This window comes from Lepus europaeus, chromosome 23, assembly GCF_033115175.1.
Source record: "Lepus europaeus isolate LE1 chromosome 23, mLepTim1.pri, whole genome shotgun sequence".
Lineage (NCBI taxonomy): Eukaryota > Metazoa > Chordata > Mammalia > Lagomorpha > Leporidae > Lepus > Lepus europaeus.
The window spans coordinates 6,563,888-6,585,281 of NC_084849.1; the positions used below are offsets into that span (position 1 = coordinate 6,563,888).

The 21,394-nt window shown below is 53.4% G+C and overlaps 3 protein-coding genes across 4 annotated transcripts; 2 read left to right on the plus strand and 1 right to left on the minus strand.

The window, feature by feature from the left end:
* The first annotated feature begins 2,308 nt into the window (after nt 1-2,308).
* LOC133751793 (uncharacterized) lies at nt 2,309-3,950 on the plus strand. Its single transcript, XM_062181921.1, has 2 exons — nt 2,309-3,151; nt 3,801-3,950. The coding sequence occupies exon 2, from the start codon at nt 3,805-3,807 to the stop codon at nt 3,937-3,939; it is 135 nt and encodes a 44-aa protein (XP_062037905.1). The 5' UTR covers nt 2,309-3,151; nt 3,801-3,804; the 3' UTR covers nt 3,940-3,950.
* A 311-nt stretch (nt 3,951-4,261) lies between these two features.
* On the plus strand, nt 4,262-19,470 carry DIABLO (diablo IAP-binding mitochondrial protein). 2 transcript variants are annotated; one of them, XM_062181998.1, is made up of 6 exons: nt 4,262-4,346; nt 4,607-4,733; nt 10,611-10,742; nt 11,369-11,479; nt 12,161-12,257; nt 19,008-19,470. In XM_062181998.1, exons 1-6 carry the CDS (start codon nt 4,297-4,299, stop codon nt 19,202-19,204), a joined length of 714 nt encoding a protein of 237 aa, XP_062037982.1. In that variant the 5' UTR covers nt 4,262-4,296; the 3' UTR covers nt 19,205-19,470. The 2 variants fall into 2 exon arrangements, with proteins under 2 accessions (XP_062037982.1, XP_062037983.1); XM_062181999.1 differs by lacking the exon at nt 4,607-4,733 and having other exon boundaries at nt 4,280-4,346.
* Nucleotides 19,471-19,655: 185 nt separating this feature from the next.
* B3GNT4 (UDP-GlcNAc:betaGal beta-1,3-N-acetylglucosaminyltransferase 4) lies at nt 19,656-20,985 on the minus strand. The gene has a single exon (XM_062182000.1). It carries the CDS (start codon nt 20,980-20,982, stop codon nt 19,921-19,923), a length of 1,062 nt encoding a protein of 353 aa, XP_062037984.1. The 5' UTR covers nt 20,983-20,985; the 3' UTR covers nt 19,656-19,920.
* Between the last annotated feature and the right edge of the window lie 409 nt (nt 20,986-21,394).

The window sequence follows — 21,394 nt, forward strand, 5'->3', positions numbered from 1 at the left end:
CCTTTGTGTAGGTTCATTTACTGCTTGAAGTCGTCTGTCTCTGAGCGTGCCCTCTGTGAGGAAGGGTGTGTGGATGGTACCTCTGTCCTAGGGAGGGTGGGTTGTCTGGGCTCTCATCTGGCGGGGTACGCAGAATCCTGCTACACCAGCAATCCTCCTAACAGAGAAATCCACATAGACATTGTCTTGTGTCTTACTATACATTTTGAGTTTTAGCCAGCACAAAATAAGTATTGTAACTGTGGTTTAATTGTGGAGCAAGAGAGTAATAATTAAAAGAGGGAATGTTAAAAATAGGACGTTGAGGGAGTCAGCATTGTGGCATATGGATGAAGCCACTGCCCGTGACACTGGCATCCCATATGGGGGCCAGTTCATGTCCTGGCTGCTGCACTTCTGATCCAGCTCTCTGCTAATGTTCCTGGAAAAAGCCATAGAAAACGGCCCAAGTGCCTGGGCCGTGTGAGAGACCCAGAATAAGCTTCTGGCTTCAGCCTGGCCCATTCCTGGCTGCTGGCTGTTGTGGCCATTTGGGGAGTGAACCAGTGGATGGAAGACTTTCTCTCTCTCTCTCTCAAAATAAATATTTACCAAAAAATAAAAAAAAATAAAAAAAAAAAGGACACTTAGTTCTCAGAACTGTAAAGATCTTAATGTGAGTTCTATTCCATAGTAGCTCTGCCCTCCTGGTACTAGATTTTAACTATGTATGATTCACCATGACATGCTGATCTGCATTTTTTGCTGTTTTACATTGTTTAAAGATTTATTTAAAAAGTAGAGTTACAGAGAAGGAGGGAAGAGACAAAGATGTGCCATAATGCAGGCCCCTCGATTGTATATAGAAGACAAGCCGGACATATCCAGACAAAATGTCTGTAGTCAGCAGAGTTGAGTTGAAGAAGTACTTTTTTTTTTTGACAGGCAGAGTGGACAGTGAGAGAGAGAGACAGTGAGAAAGGTCTTCCTTTTTTGCCGTTGGTTCATCCTCCAATGGCCGCCGCGGTTGGCGCGCTGCGGCCGGCGCACCGCGCTGTTCCGATGGCAGGAGCCAGGTGCTTCTCCTGGTCTCCCATGGGGTGCAGGGCCCAAGGACTTGGGCCATCCTCCACTGCACTCCCTGGCCACAGCAGAGAGCTGGCCTGGAAGAGGGGCAACCGGGTCAGAATCCGGTGCCCCGACCGGAACTAGAACCCGGTGTGCCGGCGCCGCAAGGCGGAGGATTAGCCTAGTGAGCTGCGGCGCCGGCCAGAAGAAGTACTTTTTAAAAAAGACTTATTTGAAAAGTAGTTACAGAGCAGGGAGGGGGAGCAGGAGAGGCAGAGAGAGAGAGAACTGGAGAAGGAAGTCTTCCACATGCTGATTCACTCCCCAAATAGCCTCACTGGCTAAGGGTTGAGCCGGGTCAAAGCCGGAGCCCAGAAGTCCACTGAGTCTCCCGAGTGGGTTGCAAGGACCTAAACACTTGGGCCGCCTTCCGCTGCTTTCCCAGATGCATTAGCAGGGAGCTGGATCAGAGGTGGAGCAGCCAGGACTCGAACTGGAGCTCGTAAGGGATGCCAGTGTCACAGGCAACCGCTTTACTCACTGTACCACAACATCGGCCCCAAGAAGAAATTTTTTTTAAGGATTTATTTGAAAGGCAGAGTTACAGAGAGAGAGGGAGAGACAGAGATCTTTCATCTGCTGGTTTGTTCTCCAAATGGCTGCAAATGCTAGGGCTATGCCAGGCCGAAGCCAGGAGCCGGGAGCTCCATCCGAGTCTCCCGCAAGGACTTGGGCCATCTCCCACTGCTTTCCCAGGCACAGTAAAGGGAACTGGATCAGAAATGGAGCAGCTGTGTTTCGAACTGGTGTCCATATGGGATGCCAGCATTGCAGGCAGCGGCTTTATCTGCTACTCCGCAATGCCAGCCCCCAGAAATTCTAATACCAAAATGAACGAGGTGTCTGAAGCAGACAGGAAGGGGGCCATCATAAAGACAGCAGATATCCCTTAGACTGTCCCGGCCGCTGAATGACTGCCCAAGTGTGACGTGTTCAGCCGTGCGGTTTACTGATGACGCACGGCTGTGGACATCAGACAGTGGGAGGGAAAGGCAGTGATGTAAGGTTTCTTGAACTCCAAGGGATGTAATCTTCCTAGCTTGTTACTCCTGCTGTCAGATACCCCAGATCGGGAGGTGAGCGGGGGCCGCCTCGGGAAGGCCTGATGCTGAGGAGCCGAGCTGGGCCGGCTCTGCACAGCCGCAGCCAGCCGCCCCGTGGGCTGGGGTCAGGGTGCGCGCCGCAGCCGGCCTGGCCTGGGAGCCCTTCCGACGCCCCGTCCCCTGGGGAGCAGTTACTGCTCAGCGCTTCCTGAGCAGCTGGATGATGTCCTGCTCCCGTTAGCCCTCGTCTGCCGAGGCAGTGATTCGATAATGAGATCCTGATTGGATTAGGGAGCCGTTTGCTTCTTGGATGAAGATGTTTATGGAAGGCCTGATGGCCACACTGCCTGCTTTTCTCAAAGGTCGAAGAAACAGCCTCTCAGGAAAGCCAGCACCACAAGCAGGTGGTCCGGGAGCTGCACGAAGCGCACGCTTGCCTTTGTTAACCGGGAAACTGTTGTTTGCTCGCCGAAGCCCCAGCTGTGTCCTTTTGCCTCCCATGTGGAGCGGTTGGAATTGGAAGTGGGCAGGCCGGGAAGGTGCCTGTAAGCTGCAGGTTCTGTAAATTAGCTGAGCTCTCACCCGCACGCCTGCCCTGGCCCGTTGAAGACAGGACTTTGGCCTTAGCGGGGTGGTCCCGAGTGCACCTGCTGTGGTTCTGGCTCCCAGACCGAGTGGCTGGGGCTGCTCCCCTTGGGAGTTTGTTAGAAATGGAACTGTTGGCCTCTAGCCCACCCTCAGTGATTGGAACAGCAAGAAGGGGCTGGAAGTACCGTCTGCGCCCGCTCGCTCATCCCAGGCGGCCACACGGAGGGCGGGGTCGCCAGTGCCCCGCCCGGCTGAGCTCGCCTGCGCAGCTCTGCGAGCTGGGAACCTCTCTGGGGTGTAATTGGCCGCCGGACCACACCTAGTCCTTGAGTGCTGCGCTGCTGCCTGACCGTGCTGCTGCTCTCACCGGAGGAAGGCGAGCCACACGGGGCAGGACTCGGAAACTTGGCCAAGTGAGTGGGATGGGTGGTGCCGAGGGGAGGCCAGGGCCCACAGCAGTGGAAGCAGGCAAGAGCAGGCCGGTGGTGCATCCCCCCTGCTTCCGCCCGAGCTGGGCTAAGAAGTGCCAGGACAGGTGCGCCGGGGCCCAGGGGAAGGTGAGCCCAGGACCAAGAAGGTGCCGGCCGGCCGGGGTAGCAGAGGGGCTGCAGGGAGGGCCCCACGGGGCTCCCTTCCCTTCCCACACCTGGGGCTGCAGCTCGAGCGACGGCAAGGAAAAGCGTCGCTGCACCAGCCCATTAGCGGCTCTGGCAGCACGAAAAACGCGGGAGTGGCAGGAGCGGGCCGGGGAGGAGGCTCCCACCGCAGCGGCGCGGAGCGCCACGCTTCTCCGAGCCCAGACCAGCGAAGAAGGCGGACAACTTTTGGTGTGGGAGGAATTCCGGGGGCGAATGCCGAGAGCGGTCCGGGCGGGCTCTGGGGGAGGCAAGCGCTCTGCTGCTGGAACAAGGCCGGGCCTCGGCGGTTCCTGCCGTGTGCGTCCCGCGCGGAACGGCCGGGCCGGGGCCGGGGCCGGGGCCGGGGCCGCCGCCGGGGCTGGGGCTGGGGCTGGGGCCGGGGCCGGGGCCGCCGCGCTCCAGGGCTCTCCCGGCTCCCGCGCAGGGCGATGCCGGGCTCGTCCGCCATCCACGCGCTGCAGCTGCTGCGGGAGCTGCTGGCCTTCGTGCTCCTCAGCTACACGGTGCTCATCGGGGCGCTGCTGCTGGCCGGCTGGACCACCTACTTCTTGGTGCTGAAGTGACAGCGCCGCCGCCACGCCCGTCCCGCCTCCCGCCTCCCGCCTCGGAGCAGCCGACCCGGCCCCGGCCCGAGCCCCAGGCCGCCCGCCAGCTTCTCGCGCCCTCTAGGCTCTGCGCCCGCAGGCCCGCCGCCCGGCCCACCCTACAGGGAACCTCCGGCTGCTGGGCAGCGGGCGCGACCGTTACAGCCGTTGCCCTAGGCCCCGCCCCTCGCTCCGGCCCGTCCAATCCTGGCTGCCTTCTGCGGTGGGGGCGTGCCCATGAGGCCGCGCCCCCTCCGGCGGAGGCGGCTCCCCGCCCTCCCGCTCGCGGAGCTGCGTCACTTCCGGCGCGTGCGTCCGGCGTCCGCTCGCCGCGGGATGGCGGCTCTGAGGATCTGGCTGTCGCGCAGCGTGTCCGCCTGGCTCAGGTACCTCTGCGGCCGTGCGGGGGAGGGAGGGAGGCGGCGAGGAGGGCGCGGCGGCGCGGCCGCGGGGCCGGCCCTGCCTGCGCGCGCTTCCCTCGGCCGGGCTGGGCCGCGGCGTCCCGCCCCCTCGGGAGCCCGAGGCTGCAGCCCGCGGCTCGTTTCTCGCTGACCGCTGGTCAGTTACTGCAGCCGCCCCGACGGGTCCCTGGGCGCCCGCCTTCCCTGGCGGCGGCCGTGCCGACGCGGCGCCGTGGTCCCTGCAGGCGCGGGCGCTGTGTTCCTGCCGCGGCCGGCGGCCCGAAGCGCTGCTTCTCGGAGCTGGTGAGGCCCTGGCGCAGGGCGGCGGCGGTTGGACTTGGGGTCACGCTGTGTGCGGTGCCCATCGCCCAGGTAAGGCGCTCCGAGCCCCGGGTGGGCAGGGAGGTCCGAGGGGCCCGTGGCGGTCAGGGCACAGAGCTTCCCGAGTGCCCTGCGGCGTGGAGGGAGCGGACCCCGAGTGTCCGGAGAGCAGGGACGAAGCGCCAAGGTAAAGTGTGAGCTGGCGGTGAGTGCGGGGGCGGGAACAGCTGCGGGGGCAGTTGGCGCTCTGGAAAAGTCGCTTCCTGGGGCGCCGCCTCCCGGGTCGGAGGGCCCGGGTCCAGCCCCCGGGCGTCCACGCACACTCTGAGGCTGGCCTGGGTTCTGGCCGGGCCCCAGCTGTGGTGGCATCTGGGGAGCAGGCCAGTGGATGGGAGACAGTCGGCAGTCTGTCTGCCTGCCTTTCAAATAAACAAAACCTAAGAAAAATAAGAGGAGCTGATGGTGTGGTACAGTGAGCCATGATGGCGTCTGGCAGGGGCAGCGCTTCCAGACGGGGAGCCCTTGGTGCAGAGGCCTGGGAGACAGACAGGGACGCCCGTGTGACTTGGGTGGAATGGGGGAGACAGTGAAGGTATGTCAGCGTTCGTGGAGGGGGTGACATTGTGGCTTAGCTGGTAAAGCTGCCGACTGTGATGCCGGCATCCCACATGGGCGCTGGTTCGAGTCCCGGCTGCTCCACTTCTGATCCAGCTCTCTGCTGTGGCCTGGGAAAGCAGCAGAAAGATGGCTCTAGGCCTTGGGCTCCTGCACTCATGTGGGAGACCTGGAAGAAGCTCCTGGCCATTGCAGCCCTTTGGGGCGTGAACCAGGGGGTGGAAGATCTCTCTGTCCCTGTCTCTCTTTCTCTCTCTGACTTTCAAATAAAGAAATCTTTAAATAAAATTGTGAAAAAGTGGAATTAAAAGATAAGTTTGTTTTGTTGCCAAAAATTTCAACATCCATGTATTTTTTTTCATAATACCTATGTTTCATTAACTTTTTGAAGACTTCTAAGTAGTATTTAGGGATAGAGGGAAAATGTTAGCTCCATTGAAAAAAGGATTTGCTGTACCTTTGAAAGGCAGAGTGGCAGAAGAGGAGAGTCTTCCACCCACTGGTTCACTCCCCAATTGGCCCCAACGGCCAGAGCTGCGCCGTTCCGAAGCCAGGAGCCAGGACCTTTTTCCGTGTCTCCCAAGCAGGTACAAGAGCCCAAGGGCTTGGGCCATCTTCTACTGCTTTCCCAGGCCACAGCAGAGAGCTGTGGATCGGAAGTAGAACAGCAGGACCTTGAACCAGCGCCCATATGGGATGCCGGCACTGCAGGTGGTGGCTTTACCTGTTACGCTACAGCGCCAGCGCCAGATTTCTAGTTTTTCGAAGATCTAAACATGGGTGGGCATTGAGTTGCAGTGGGTTAAACTGCCGCCTGTGACACTGGCATCCCATAGCCAAATGCTGGTGCTCCTTGCTGCTCCGCCTCTGTTACTAAGCCTGAGACAGCAGCTGAAGAGGAGCCAAGTAGCTGGGCCCCTGTCACTGAGTGTAATGTGGTCCCTGGGTTCTGACTTTGCCCTGGCCAGACCTGGCTGTTGTGCTGTTTGAAGAGTGAAACATTGAATGGAAGCTCTCTGTCTTTCCGTCTCTGTCACTCTGCCTTTCAAATAAATAAATCTTTAAAAATAAAAAGCTTAAGCATCTGAAAGAATGGATCTGGAACTTACTGAGATGAAAAGGGTGAGGTTTTGTTTTTTAAGATTTATTTATTTATTTGAAAGAGTTAGGCAGAGAGAGAGAGAGAGAGAGAGAGAGAGGTCTTCCATCTGCTGGTTCACTCCCCAGTTGGCTGCAATGGCCAGAGCTGCGCTGACCCAAAGCCAGGAGCTTCTTCCATCTCCCACGTGGGTGCAGGGGCCCAAGGACTTGGGCCATCCCCTACTGCTTTCCCAGGCCACAACAGAGAGCTGGATTGGAAGTAGAGCAGCCGGGACTTGAACTGGTGCCCATATGGGATGCCAGCACTGCAGGTAGCGGCTTTACCTGCTACGCCACAGCGCCGGCCCCAGGGGTGAGTTTTGAAAAGAAGAAATCAAGAGTTCAGTTTTGGAAATGTCAGTCTGAGACAACTTGGCAAAGATGTCACAAAGGCATTAGATTTGAAAGTGGCACCTCATTTTAAAAAATGAACTGGTTATATTCTCTTTTTTTGAGATTTATTTGAGAGGCAGAGAGATATGGAGGGGTCTTTTATCTGCTGGTTCACTCCCCAGTGGCCACAACGGCTGGAGCTGTGCCAATCTGGAGCCAGGAGCTTCTTCCGGGTCTCCCACACGAGTGCTGGGGCCCAAGGACTTGGGCCATCTTCTGCTTTCCCAGGCAATAGAAGAGAGCTGGATCAGAAGTGGAGCAGCCAGGACTCAAACTGGTGCCCACGTGGGATGCTGGCACTGGAGGCGGTGTGGCTTTACCTGCTACGCCACAGCGCCAGCCTCTGGTTATATTTTTTTTTTTTAGTATTTTTTTTAAAAGATTTATTTATTTATTTATTTGAAAGTCAGAGTTACACACAGAGAGAGATGGAGAGGCAGAAAGAGTGATGTCTTCCACCCACTGGGTCACTCCTCAATTGGCCACAATGGCCGGAGCTGCACGAATCTGAAGCCAGGAGCTTCTTTGGGTCTCCCATGCAGGTGCAGGGGCCCAAGGACTTGGGCCATCTTCCATTGCTTTCCCAGGCCATAGCAGAGAGCTGGATTGGAAGTGGAGCAGCCGGGACTCAAACCAGTGCCCATAAGGGATGCCAGCACTGCAGGCCAGGGCATTAACTTGATATGCCACAGAGCCCCCCCCCCCCCCCCCCCAGTTATATTCTTAGTGGGATAGAGCTAGATAAGAGATTAGTAAGCCTCGTGTCAGCAAGTTTTCCTGTGGGATGTGTTTATGGTGATGTTGACTGCGTTTATGACAGACAGTTGCAGCATCCACTGAGGCTCACAACCCCACCTGAGTGTGTCGCTCTTGCTGTCATATATTTATGCTGAGGAAGCTTTGGCCCTAAACCCTCGCTTGAACAACAGGCCATTTTCATCCATAGTTAGGACAACCTTTCTTCCTTGGGAAGATATTTTTAGGTCACGTACTACTTTTCTGAGCCCCAAATGCTTGAGTTCTGGGCCATTTGACTGGAACCTCTAAGTCACTCATTTTCCTGATGTACAGACCTCTTTCTCCCGTTGTTCAGAACCCCCAGATGCTCTATGATGTGGTACAGAACTAAAACCCTAGCCCTTCTGTCCACCGTTGCCCTGGCTGTCTTGTCCTTAATCCACCTGTTCCAACCAGGCTGGATTCCCAGACGTGGCTTGCGTGCAGCTAATGTGTTCTTTTCCTGTGGTGCCTGCCCATTCTAAGCCCAGCTGTCCTCACTGCCAAGTCCCACATTTCTTTAAACCCCTTCCTAGCCTCTGGCCAATGCCAGCTGCCTCTCCAGGCCATTTAATAGTGTATATTTTGATGTTTGATGATAGTCCTGTGGCACTCTCCTGAGTCAGCAGATTTGGGAGTGAGATTTCGTTTGTGGTCCCAGTGTGTGATTTTGAGGGAAAGTTAACACAGGTGCTTCAGAAAGTTCACAGAAAAATGGAGATCCAGGTTCAGTTTTCAGTTCCCAGTTTCTGCCTCCCCCCCCCCCCACCCCATGTTGAGCATTTGGGAGTGAACCGTGGGTGGAAGCTGTCTTCATCTCTCTCATTCTGTCTCTGCCTCTCGTGTAATAATAATTTTTAAGATTATTTGAAAGGCAGGTTTACAGAGAGCGCTTCCATCTGCTGCCTTACTCCTCAGATGACCGCAGTGGCTGGGGCTAGGCCAGGTTGAACCAGGAATGAGGAGCTTCTTCCAGGTTTCCCATGGGTGGCAGGGACCCAAATACATGGACCATTTTGTGCGTTTCCCAGGCCATTAGCAGGAAACTGGATCGGAAGTGGAGCATCTGGGACTAGAACCAATGCCCTTAATGGGATGCCAGCATTGCACACAGTGGGTTCACCCACTATGCCACAATGCTAACCCCTAAAAAATTTTTAGTGTAAAAACGTTTGAAATCTATGCATACAGATATCGAAAAATTTAATGAAAAATGCTATTATGGAAAAGGTGTGTATGGATTTCAAAAAAGTTTTGTACCAAAATAAAATTATTTTAATTCCAATTTCTCAAACTTTTTTAAAAAAGATTAATTTATTTGAAAGTCAGAATTAGAGGGAGAGTCAGAGAGAGATCTTCTGTCCACTATTTCACTCCCCAGATGGCCTCAACGGCCAAGGCTAGGCCAGGCCAAAGCAGGAGCCAGGAGCTTCATCTGGCTTCCCACGTGGGTTCGGGGGCCCAAGCATTGGGCTAATGCTGCGTTCCCATGTGCATCAGCAGAGAGCTGGATCGGAAGTGGAGCAGCCGGGTCTTGAACCGTGCCCATGTGGGATGCTGGTGTCATAGGCAGTGGCTTTACCTGCTGTGTCACAGTGCCGGCCACAGTTGTGATCATTTTAAAATGTATTTGCATTTGAAAGGCAGAGAGACAGATACATGTGTCTTCATCTGCTAATGAACTCCCCAAATGACAGCAGCAGAGGGTGGGATGCCATCGAGTCTCCCACCTGGCTGGCATGAAGTTAATGGGCGTTAGCAGGAAGCCGAAGTCAGGAGCAGAGCTGGGACCTGAATCCAGGCCCTCTGATCCGGAATGCAGGCGTCCCCACCCTCCACCCTGAGACGCGGCTTAGTCCTCATCGCATCCCTAAGCCTTTTCTAGGTGTTCCCTGTGTGCGCCTGGACCTCTGCCTCAGGCCCATGAGAGGGGGAGGGGGCGGCATGCCTTCCTAGTTCTCGTTCTCTCCCTGCCCCCACCTGTCTGAAATCTGAGAGCAGAAAGTGCAGCTGTGTTTTCTGGTATCTCAAGCATCTACCATTGTTAATGAATCATGATTTTATGAACTTTTGGTTATAGTACTAGGATTTTATTTAAGAAATACTTTGTTTGCTCCTGAAAGTAGCAAGAAAGCATATGCTGGAATTATTTCCCTATATTTCCTTAATTAGTCAAATCCCCCCCCCCCAAAAAAAAAAAAAGTTAATCCAGAGAAATACAGTGCAGTTGCTACTTGAAAACTACATAGTGGAGCCAGTGCTGTGGCGCAGTGGGTTAATCCTCTGCCTGCAGTGTAGGCATCCCATGTGGGCGCCGGTTCTAGTCCCAGCTGCTCCTCTTCCAATCCAGTTCTCTGCTGTGGCCTGCGAAAGCAGTGGTAGATGGCCCAAGTCCTTGGGTCGCTGCACCCACGTGGGAAACCAGGAAGAAGCTCCTGATTCCTGGCTTTGGATTGGTCCAGTTCCAGCCATTACAGCCATTTGGGGTGTGAACCAGTGGATGGAAGACCTCTCTCTCTGTCTCTCCCTGTCTCTCCTCACTATCTAACTCGACCTGTCAAATAAATGAGTAAAATCTTAAAGAAAACTACATAGTAAGAAAAAAAAAAATTTTAACATGGCTGACTGTGACAGAGTTTTCAACTTGAGCTTTGAGTTAAAATTGAATAACAGACAGGTGTAGTGGCGCAGAGGGTTAAGCAGCTACTTGAACTCCCACATCCCATTTCTGGGTGCTGATGAGTCCTGCTTCTGCGGCTTCGTTCCAGCCTCCCACCGTTGTCCTGGGAGAGCAGATGGCCCAAGTAGTCCCTGGGTCCCTCCTATCCATATGGGAGTCCCAAATTGAGTTCCAGACTCCTGGCTTTGGCCTGGTCCAGCCCTAACTCTAGCAGGTATTTGGGGAGCCAGCCAGCGAGTGGAAGATCTGTCTTCTACCTTCTCTCCACTGGGCTGCCTTTCAAACAAATGAATTTTTTAAAGTTGAGTAACTGTTTCTTTCAGGAATCAGAACCGCATTCTCTGAGTAACGACGCACTGATGAGGAGGGCCGTGTCTCTGGTGACCGACAGCACCTCTACCTTTCTCTCTCAAACCACCTATGCGCTGATTGAAGCAATCACTGAGTACACTAAGGTGGGTCTGCTCTGCTGGCCAGGGCGTAGCAAACTGTAGGTCACAAGTGGGTGCAGCCCCATAGCTGTGTCTGAAACGCATTGGCACTCACTGGTTCACAGTATGTCTGTGACACTTCTGAGAGTTTGAATAGTTTCAGCAGAGACTGCAAGACCCACAACGATTGAAATACTCGCTGTTTGGCCCTTGACAGAAGTATTTTTCAGTCCTGGTAAATCACTGATTTTTGCTTTCTCCAGGAACCTTTTTTTTTTAAAAAAAAAAAAAACAGGTTGTGATCTGGTTTAGTTAGGGGTAAAGTCATCCAGAGCCTACCACTAGAGCCTTGCTGAGAATTAACCACTGAGCTGAGCAAATAGAAATGAGTGTATATAATCAAATTACTTGTCTCATTTATACATTTATTTTACTTACATTTTGTAGTAGCTTTTTATTTTAATCTTCTGATTTTTCCTTCATGTGTTCTGAATGGCTGATTGCTAACAAACTCAAAAACAGTGCATCAGTGGAGATCCTAGTGCCCTGGGGTAATGCCTGTTCTTCCTCTAAGGAGTGTGCCATTGGGTGAGGGTGAACCCTTCCAGCAGGCCTCACTTGCTTTGCTCAGACTCACTCTGTATTTGTAGGCTGTGTACACCCTGATTTCTCTGTACCGACGATATACAAGTTTACTTGGGAAAATGAACTCCCAGGAGGAAGATGAAGTGTGGCAGGTGATCATAGGAGCCAGAGTTGAGGTGAGCAAAGAATTACCAGGCATTTCTGTGTCAGCGTTCCTTCCTCAAGGTGGGATCTTCTTTTTTTTTAACCTATTTATTTGAAAGTCAGAGTTAACAGAGAGAGGAGGAGGCAGAGAGAGAGAGAGGACTTCATCCGTTGGCTTACTCAATTGGCTGCAACAGCAAGAGCTGCGCCAATCCGAACCCAGGAGCTTCTTTTGGTTCTCTCATGTGGGTGCAGGGGCCCAAGGACCTGGGCCATCCTCTACTGCTTTCCCAGGCTATAGCAGAGAGCTGGATTGGAAGTGGAACAGCTGGGACTAGAACCAGTGCCCATGCTGGATGCTGGCACTGCAGGTGGCGGCTTTACCCACTAGCCACAGTGCGGGCCCCTCATGGTGGTATCCTAATTCCTGAATTAAATTGTCTAATTAGGGACTGGTGCTGTGGCATAGTAGGCTAGGCCTCTGCCTGTGACACCAGCATCTCACATGGCACCAGTTCATATCCTGGCAGTTCCATTGTGGCCATCTGGGGTGTGAACTAGTGGATGGAAGACCCCTCTGTCTCTCCCTCTCTTTGTAATTCTGCCTTTCAACCTCTGAGTATTAAAAAATTTAATAAAAGTGTCTAATTAGTAACTATTCCCAAATGTGCTCTTCTGTGTAAATTCTCCATGTTCTCTGAAACAATTCATAGATGACCTCAAAACAACAAGAATATCTGAAACTGGAGACGACCTGGATGACAGCGCTCAGTCTTTCAGAAATGGCCGCAGAAGCTGCGTACCAGACTGGTAGGTTAGAGGCTTTGTGTGCTCGCGAGGGGCTCTGAGAAATTCTCCTGGTTTGTGTGTAGTAACCAGTACTTTACATGAGTGCCCCTCTTTTCTCCCTGTGTACAAATAAACCAGACAGGAAATTAGGTTGTCTGTAAAAACCAATTAAACCACTACAGCTGGAAAGTCTGATTGCTTCCAAATACTCTAAGAATTTTATTTTTTTATAACCCAATTTATTAATAGTCACAGTGACACAGCTGGATGAGACTTGAGGTCCTCAATCCATCATGGACCATTTTAAAGACTGATTTCTTTGAAAGGCAGAGTAACAGAGAGGTTTCGAGAGAGAGACATGGGACTGCCGTTGTGTAAAACAAGCCTTTAAGTAGTCAGATCAGTTTGTCAAAGAAGTGAAAGCATGCAGAAGAATAAACTTAAACACTAAAAAATTAGTAGGGGGACCAGCATTCCATATGGGCACCAGTACTGGCTGCTCCACTTCTGATCCAGTTGCCTGCTAATATGCCTGGGAAAGCAGACAACTTTGGATCCCTGCCACCCATGTGGGAGACTCAGAAGCAGCTCCTGCCTTTGGCCTGGCCCAGCCCTGGTCATTATGGCTATTGGTGAAGTGCTCCAGCAGATGGAAGATTTCTGTCTTTGCCTTTCTCCGTAACTCTGCCTTTCAAATAAATAAATGTTTTTGTTGTTTTCTTTTTTCTTTTCTGTCAATTTTTAAAAACTTTATAGATTCAGTTGAGGCAGTAAAGGCTTAAAAAGAAGTGGAACTCAGAAAATAACACAAAGTATTGAGGGCCGGTGTTGTGGCACAGCAGCTTAAGATGCCACCTGTGACACTGGCATCCCAGCCAGAGTGCTGGTTCGAGTCTCATTTGGTCTGCTTCCGATCTAGCTGTAAAATAATGAATAGAACAAGTTCGAACATCAGTGATTACAGTAAGAATACTTATTAAAATGATACTTTCATAATCAGAAAATTCTAGCTAAAACTTTTTTTCAAAGATTCATTTGAAAGAGTTACACAGAGGGGAGAGAGAGAGAGGTCTTCCATCCACTGGTTCACTCCCCAGTTGGCCACAATGGCTGGAGCTGCGCCAATCCGAAGCCAGGAGCTTCTTCCAGGTCTCCCATGCAGGGGCCCAAGGACTTGGGCCATCTTCTACTTTCCCAGGCCAAAGCAGAGAGCTGGATCAGAAGTGGAGCAGCCAGGTCTCCAGCCGGCGCCCATATGGGATGCCAGTGTTTCAGGCCAAGACGTTAACCCACTGTGCCGGCCCCTGCTAAAAATTTTTAATAGAGGCAGATGCAAAACAGAAAGATTTAAATTAGAAAAAAGAAAGCTATCCATAAAAGCTGACAGAGCTCTGTTAAAAGGCAGAGAAAGGATTCGAGGCAAAAATTGATAGACTCCCAAGGAGAAATTGAGTTTCCCACAAAAAGGAAGACAAAATCTTTTAAGAAGTTGATTACCATTCACTGGCATTCACTGACCTTCAACCCATTACCAACAAAATTTCTTAAGAATATACTTCTAAAAACATAAAAGCCGGCACCGCAGCTCAATAGGCTAATCCTCTGCCTGTGGTGCCGGATTCTGTCCCGGTTGCCCCTCTTCCAGGCCAGCTCTCTGCTGTGGCCCAGGAGGGCAGTGGAGGATGGCCCAAGTGCCTGCCACAGCACACCAGCCATTGGAGGGTGAACCAACGGAAAAGGAAGACCTTTTTCTCTCTCTCTCTGTCCACTCTGCCTGTCAAAAAAATTATAAAAAAAAAAAAAAAATCATAGTTAGGGTCGGTGTTGTGGTGTAGCAGGTCATGTTGCTGATTCGAGTCCCAGCTGCTCCACTTCGGATCCAGCTCCCTAATAACGGCCTGAGAAGGCAGCAGAAGATGGCCCAAGTCTGTGCCCATGATGCACATGGGGGAGACCTGCAAGAGGCTTTTGGCTTCTGCCTGGCTCAGCCCTGGTTGTTGCAGCCATTTGGGGAGTGAACCAGCAGATGGAAGACCTCTCTCTCCTCCCTGTGTAGCTCTTTTTTCTTTTTCTTTTTCTTTTTTCTTTTTTTTGGACAGGCAGAGTTAGACAGTGAGAGAGACAGAGAGAAAGGTTTTCCTTCCGTTGGTTCACCACCCAAACGGCTGCTACGGCCGGCGCGCTGCACTGATCCAAAGCCAGGAGCCGGGTGCTTCCTCCTGGTCTCCCGTGCGGGTGCAGGGCCCAAGCACTTGAGCCACCCTCCACTGCACTCCCGGGCCACAGCAGAGAGCTAGCCTGGAAGAGGAGCAACCAGGACTAGAACCCGGGGTGCCAGCGCTGCAGGCAGAGGATTAGCCTACTGAGCTGCAGTGCCAGCCATAGCGCTTTCAAATAAATAAATATTTAAAATTTAAATGGAAATTTGAAAATACTTAGAACTGTGATCAATGCAGTATATACAGCAGAGCCAGGAGTTATAAACAAAAGTGGCTGTTAAAGAGAAATTATTATTATTTTTATTTCAAAGAGTTAGAGGCAGAGATCTTCCATCTGCTGGTTGATTCCCCAGGTGGCCACAACAGCCAGGGCTAGGCCAGACCAAAGCCAGGAGCTCCATCCAGGTCCTCCTTCGTGGGTGCAGGGTCCAAGTGGGCCATCTTTTGCTGCTTTTCCCAGGCCATTAGCAAGGAGCTGGATTGGAAGTGGAGCAGCCAGGATAAAAACGAGTGCCTATATGGGATGCCAGCATCATAGGTGGTGGTTTTACCTGATCTGCCACAACGCCAGCCCTGAGAAATTTATAGCTTTTTTTAAAGGTATATGTTGGGGCCAGTGCTGTGGCGTAGCCAGTAAAGGGATGCCGCCTGCAGTGCCAGCTTCCCTTGTAGGTGCCAGTTCAAGTCCGAGCTGCTCCACTTCTGATCCAGCTCCCTGCTAATGGCCTGGGAAAGCAGTAGAAGCTGGCCCAAGTCCTTGGGCCCCTGCGCCTGTATGGGAGACCCGGAAGAAGCTCCTGGCTTTGGATTGGCCCAGCTCTGGCCAGAATGAATCAGCAGATGGAAGACTTCTCTCTCTGCAACTCTGCTTTCAAATAAATTAATTTAAAAAGAAATAAAGGCATGTGTTTTATACACAAGGACCATGAATGATGTTCACTGCAATAAATATTAAAAATAGTCTTAACTAAGTTACAAAAACAGCAAAATAGAGAAAAGCAGGACAAAAGAATTAAAATGTAAGAAGGAATTAAATAAAAGGCGAAAAAAACAATAGGTTTGAGAAAATGAAAAATGAGGGAAAGATGGAAAGGATAACTTTTTAGAGCAAAAGTAACATCAGAAAGGGCTGTTGTAGAATTTGGAGTTTTAATTGTATGCAATTAGTATGACTTCTTAATTTATTAAACCAATGAGCTTCCATCAGCTGGTTCACTCCTCAAATAGCTGTAAAAGCCAGGGCTGGGCCAGGAAGAAACCAGGAACCTCCCTGTCTTCCCATGTGGGTGCAGGGGCCCAAGCACTTGCACCAGCCTCTGATGCTTTCCCAGGCATGTTAGCAGGAGCGGGATTGGAAGTGGACCAGCTGGCACTTGAACCTGGGCCCCTATGGGATGCCAGTGCAGTAGACAGCAGCTTAACCCACTGTGCTATAGCACCGACCCCAGACTATTACAATCTATGTAAATCCAAGATGTGTTCTAGAAATAAAGAAACCATGAGGGGCCAGTGCTGTGGTGTAGCAGATAAAGCCGCCACCTGCAGTGCTGGCATCCCTTATGGGCGCCGGTTCAAGTCCTGGCTGCTCCACTTTTTTTTTTTTTTTTTTTTGACAGGCAGAGCGGACAATGAGAGAGAGAGAGAGAGAGAGAGAGAAAGGTCTTCCTTTGCCGTTGGTTCACCCTCCAATGGCCGGCGCGGCCGGCGCACTGCGGCCTGCACACCGCGCTGATCCGAAGCCAGGAGCCAGGTGCTTCTCCTGGTCTCCCATGGGGTGCAGGGCCCAAGGACTTGGGCCATCCTCCACTGCCTTCCCAGGCCACAGCAGAGAGCTGGACAGGAAGAGGGGCAACCGGGACAGAATCTGGTGCCCCTACCGGGACTAGAACCTGTTGTGCCGGCGCCACAAGGTGGAGGATTAGCCTATTGAGCCGCGGTGCCAGCTGCTCCACTTCTGATCCAGCTCTCTGCTATGGCCTGGGAAAGCAGAAGATGGCCCAAGTCCTTTGGCCCTACACCTGCATGGGAGACCCAGAAGAAGCTCCTGGCTCCTGGCTTCCAGATCAGCCCAGCTCCGGCCATTGCGGCCAATTGGGGAGTGAACCAGCGAACAGAAGACCTCTCTCCCTCTCTGCCTCTCCTTCTCTGTAACTCTTTCAAGTAAATAAATAAATATTTAAAAAAAAAAAAGCCCGGCGCCTTGGCTCACTTGACTAATCCTCCACCTGCAGCACCGGTACCCTGGGTTCTAGTCCCGGTCGGGGCGCTGGATTCTGTCCTGGTCGCTCCTCTTCCAGTCCAGCGCTCTGCTGTGGCCTGGGAAGGCAGTGGAGGATGGCCCAAGTCCTTGGGCCCTGCACCCGCATGGGAGACCAGGAAGAAACACCTGGCTCCTGGCTTAAGATTGGCACAGCGCCGGCCGTGGCGGCTATTTGGGGAGTGAACTAACAGAAGGAAGACCTTTCTCTCTCACTATCTAACTCTGCCTGTCAAAAAGAAACAAAAAACAAAACCTGAGAGAGGTTTCAGAAAGTTTGTGGAAAATGCACTTAGCTGTTTAGGGTGGAGGCGGGAGCATTGTTGTAGTGCAGCAGTTAAGCCACCAGCATCCCATATGAGCACTGGTTCCATTCCCGGCTGCTCCGCTTCTGATCCAGCTTGCCGCTAACGTGCCTGGGAAAGCAGTGGAAGATGGCCCATGCCCTTGGGCTCATGCCACCTAAGTGGGAGACCTGGATGAAGTTAGAGGTTCCTGGCTTTGGCTTGGTCTAGCCCTGGCTATGGTGGCCATTTGGGGAATGAGACAGCAGATTAAAGACTTCTCTCTGCCTGTCTTACCCTCTTTCGCTGTCACTCTACCTTTCAAATAAATAAATTTTTAAAAAATATTTATTTGAAAGAGAAACAGATCTTCTGTCTGCCAGTTCACTCCCCAAATGGCCACAACGGCCAGAGCTGGGCCGATCTGAAGCCAGGAGCTGCTGCTTCCAGGAGGAAGCCCTAGTGCTTGGGCCACCCTCCGCTGCTTTCAGGCACACTAGCAGGGAGCTGGATCAGAGGTGGAGCAGCCGGGACTTGCACTGGTTTTACCCGCTGTGCCACAGTGGCAGCCCCCAAATAAGTAAGTTTAAAAAAATAAAGCATCCACAAACTTAAAATACAATTATGAAGAGAAAATTTTCTTAACATGATAAAGATTAAGTAATCTGACTTAATATCAGAAATGTTTTCTATTAAAGTCAGAAGTAAAAGATGGGTCAGTGTTGTGGCATAGTGGATTAAGGTACCACCCACAATGCCAGCGTCCCACATGGACGCCAGCTCAAGTCCCAGCTGCTCCACTTCTGATCCAGCTTCCTGCAGTGCTCCTGGGACAGCAGCAGAAGGCCCAGGTCCTGGGGCCCCTGTAGCCATGTAGGGCACTCAGGTGGAGTTCCAGGCTCCTGGCGTCAGCCTGGCCAGCAGATGGGAAGTGTGTCTTCTCAGTGTAACTCTGCCAAATACATACATGCCTACAAACATGCATACATGTATTCATCGGGGGTAAGAAGGAAGGAAGGTATTCAGTCCCTGTCAGCATTGTCAGAGCGTGTTGTTAATGAGTAACTTAAGACAAATGGTCTAGAAACAAAATCAGTACTGTGTGCATATCCTCATGAATCACACTGGCAGCAGGGAACCACAGAGCGCGGAACACGTTTTTAAATGAAAAAAATAATAAATGCTGCTTATGCCATATGTTTATGTTAATGGTATTTTTCTGTGCATTCCACATGGATGTTGTCACATTCTTAAAGATGAGGATAACCTCTTTTGGGAGTTGAGAGTTATCTCTGGAGATCATGCAGGGTGATCTCCTGTGCTATGGCACAGCAGGTAAAGCCCCCGCCTGCACTGCCAGCATCCTATGTGGGCGCTGGTTCAAATCCCAGCTGCTCCACTTCCCATCTAGCTCTCTACTGTGGCCTGGGAAAGCAGTGGAAGATGGCCCAAGTCCTTGGGCCCCTGCACCCACGTGGGAGACCCGAAGGAAGCTCCTGGCTTCAGATCAACGCAGCTCTGGCTGGTGCGGCCATCTGGGGAGTAAACCAGCGCATGGAAGACCTTTCTCTTTCTGCCTCTCCTCCTCTCTCTCTGTAAACTGATTTTCAAGTAAACAAATCTTAAAAAAAAAAAAAAAAAAAAAAAAAGGCAGCTAGGATTCAAACCAGCACCCATATGGGATGCTGGTGCTGCAAGCCAGGGCTTAAACCCGCTATGCCACAGTGCCAGCCCCTATTAGTGATCTCTTAATTTGTGAAAAAGAAATGTATGAGTTGTTCAGTGAAAAGTTAAATCCGTAAAGGGTGAGCCCCTGTAGCTGTAAAGATGGCCGAGTTGCACTCACAGTCACAGTAATGTTGGTTGCTGATACCTGGGCGTGGGTTAGCCACGTGCAGACTGAAGCCAGAGGTGGTCTGCTCTGCTGGGGGACAGCAGGTGGGCGGGGCAGGGAAGGAGCGCCTGGCTCTGCACCCGCACGCAGCGCTCTGCAGCTGTCTTGTCCTTGCAGGAGCCGATCAGGCCTCGGTGACCGCCAGGAGCCATGTCCAGCTGGTGAAGTCCCAGGTGCAGGAGGTGCGCCAGCTCTCGCAGAAAGCGGAGATAAAGCTGGCAGAAGCCCAGACCCAGGAGCTGCGGCAGAAGACCCAGGAGGACGGGGAGGAGAGGGGCGAGCCCGAGCAGGAGGCCTACCTGAGAGAGGACTGAGGCCCGCCCGGCTGCCTGCACAGTGGGGAAGGCGGCATGAATGCCACCAGGGCTCCGCCCAGAGAGGCAGAGGCCCCGCCCTGGCCAGTGAGGCCAGAGGCCTTTGTGAACTGTGAGTGCCCACCCCTCCCGCACAGCTGCTCCCACTCCCTGCTCTTACCTCACATGCCAAGTGCTACTGGGAGCCGGAGGGGGGCCTTGTTTGTTATGCCCCAAGTTCAGTAGCTTTTTAACCTGTTTTATCTTAAATTTTCAAAGTGATTTCACACTTGCCTCTTCGTAAAGATGTGCGTTGGTGGGGGCGCAGAACCTGTCGGGTTTGTAAGATTTCTAAGTGTTTTGTGACGCTGTCTGACCTGGGCCCACCACCCCCAAGGACGTCAAGCCAAGGAGTCAGTGGCACACCAGGTGCTCTCACCAGGACTCTGACACATGCCTTGTGTTCCTTCTGGTCCTACCCAAAGAAGAATTTATTTTTTGGCATTTAAAAAAGGAGACGTGTGCTCTGTGAGCCTCCGCAGCCCCCTCCCCGCAGCCAGCAGCCTGAGGCGGCTCGGGGATTCCAGGGCCTCCGGCAGCATCTGGTGTGCTTGGGCATGCGCCAGGTTCCAGGGTTTTAATCAAAGCGACCCAGGTGGGAAGGGGTTCGAGTCCGTTTTCAGTTCCTGTTCCTTCCACAGTAGGAGAGCGACACCCGGCGTCCTCCGGGCAGGTGCTCAGAGCTGGGGTCTGAGGGCAGCCGTGCAGTCGAGCCCCTCGTCCGTCACCAGCGCCCACATGGTCCACAGCTCCAGGGGGCACAGGCGGTGCACGAGCAGGAGCTCTCGGTACAGGCAGGGGTCCAGGGGGTCCAGGGGCCGCCGGATCCCCAATGTCCTGAAACCAGCGTGGTGGGTGGGCCTCACCCCCAGCTTCCGCAGGCACATGCCCACAAAGACGTCGTCGATGGGGAAAAGCTCAGCCGCTTCCACGGCTGCCCGCAGGCGCCGCACGGTGGCTCTGGACATGACGTAGCCCCCGCCCCCAGCGTAGGGCGGGTAGAGGCCGCCCCTGTACATAGCCCGAGGGATGAAGTACTTGACCTTGGTGTTCCGGTTGGGCCTGGCCATGTAGATGACATCTCCCACCAGGAGGTCCTGGGCTGGGTCGCAGCCGTCCAGGAACTCCAGCACGTTGGGGACGTGGATGAAGACGTCGTCGTCCCCCTTGAGCACAAAGCGTGCCTGGGGGCAGGCGGCTGCCACCCAGCGCTGCAGGTGCAGCTCCTTGAGCGTCAGGTTGAAGAAGTCCTCGGCGAAGTCCCACTGCAGGATGTCGTCAAACTCCCCGCTCTCGTAGGCCAGCAGCCGGGCCACGGGGGCAGGTCCCCCCACCCCGAGGAGAAACACGAGCTTCAGCCGCCGGCCCCTGGCCCAGGCCCCCGCCCGGCCCCAGGTGCTGCGGATGGCCGCCCGGCGCTCCACGTGGCCCGGCTGGGACTTGATCGCCAGGAGCAGGAAGGTGTCCTGCGCACACCCCGAAGGCTGCAGCAGGACAGAGAAGTTGCGGCAGTGGCGATAGGTCAGGAAGAGGCGGTGGCGAACAGGCAGGAACAGGGAGGCGTCCGCCATTGTGTCGTTGGGTGGGCACTGGCTGCGGCGGGGCCCGGGGGGAGCCCAGAAGGGCGGGTGGGCCGCGGGGGCCCCCAGCGGCCTGGCCTTCTTCTTCAGGAAGAGCAGGCAGCCGGGCAGCAGCACTGCAAGGCCGCACAGGAGCAGCCAGCCCAGCCTGCACGGCATCGCCGGGCCCTGCAAGGAGAGCGCGCCTGGGTCCCCATCCCCAAAAGCTGACCAAGCTCTCTGCTGCCACTGGGGCTTTGTTTTCAGCAGGTCTCTGGCTTTCCAGCCCCTCCCCAGAAACAGCACAGCTGCTGCACCCGGCACGCGGGCTCCTGGGCCAACAACCCCCAGTGACTGACCCCCCCTTGAAGCCTACGCCACAAACACGGCCCCCCTTCCCGGGGCTCAGCCACCTGAGTCCGTGTGAACAGCACAGACTTCGTTTAGCTTTGGGTCAAATTCTAAGCGCAACTCGACACTGGGAGCTCTTCCACTCAAGTAAAATCATTCTAGGGTGGGTGTCTGGCGCAGTGAGACCCCGCACGTGCCACGTGGGAGTGGCTGACCAGCCCGGGCTCTGCTAACGCACACC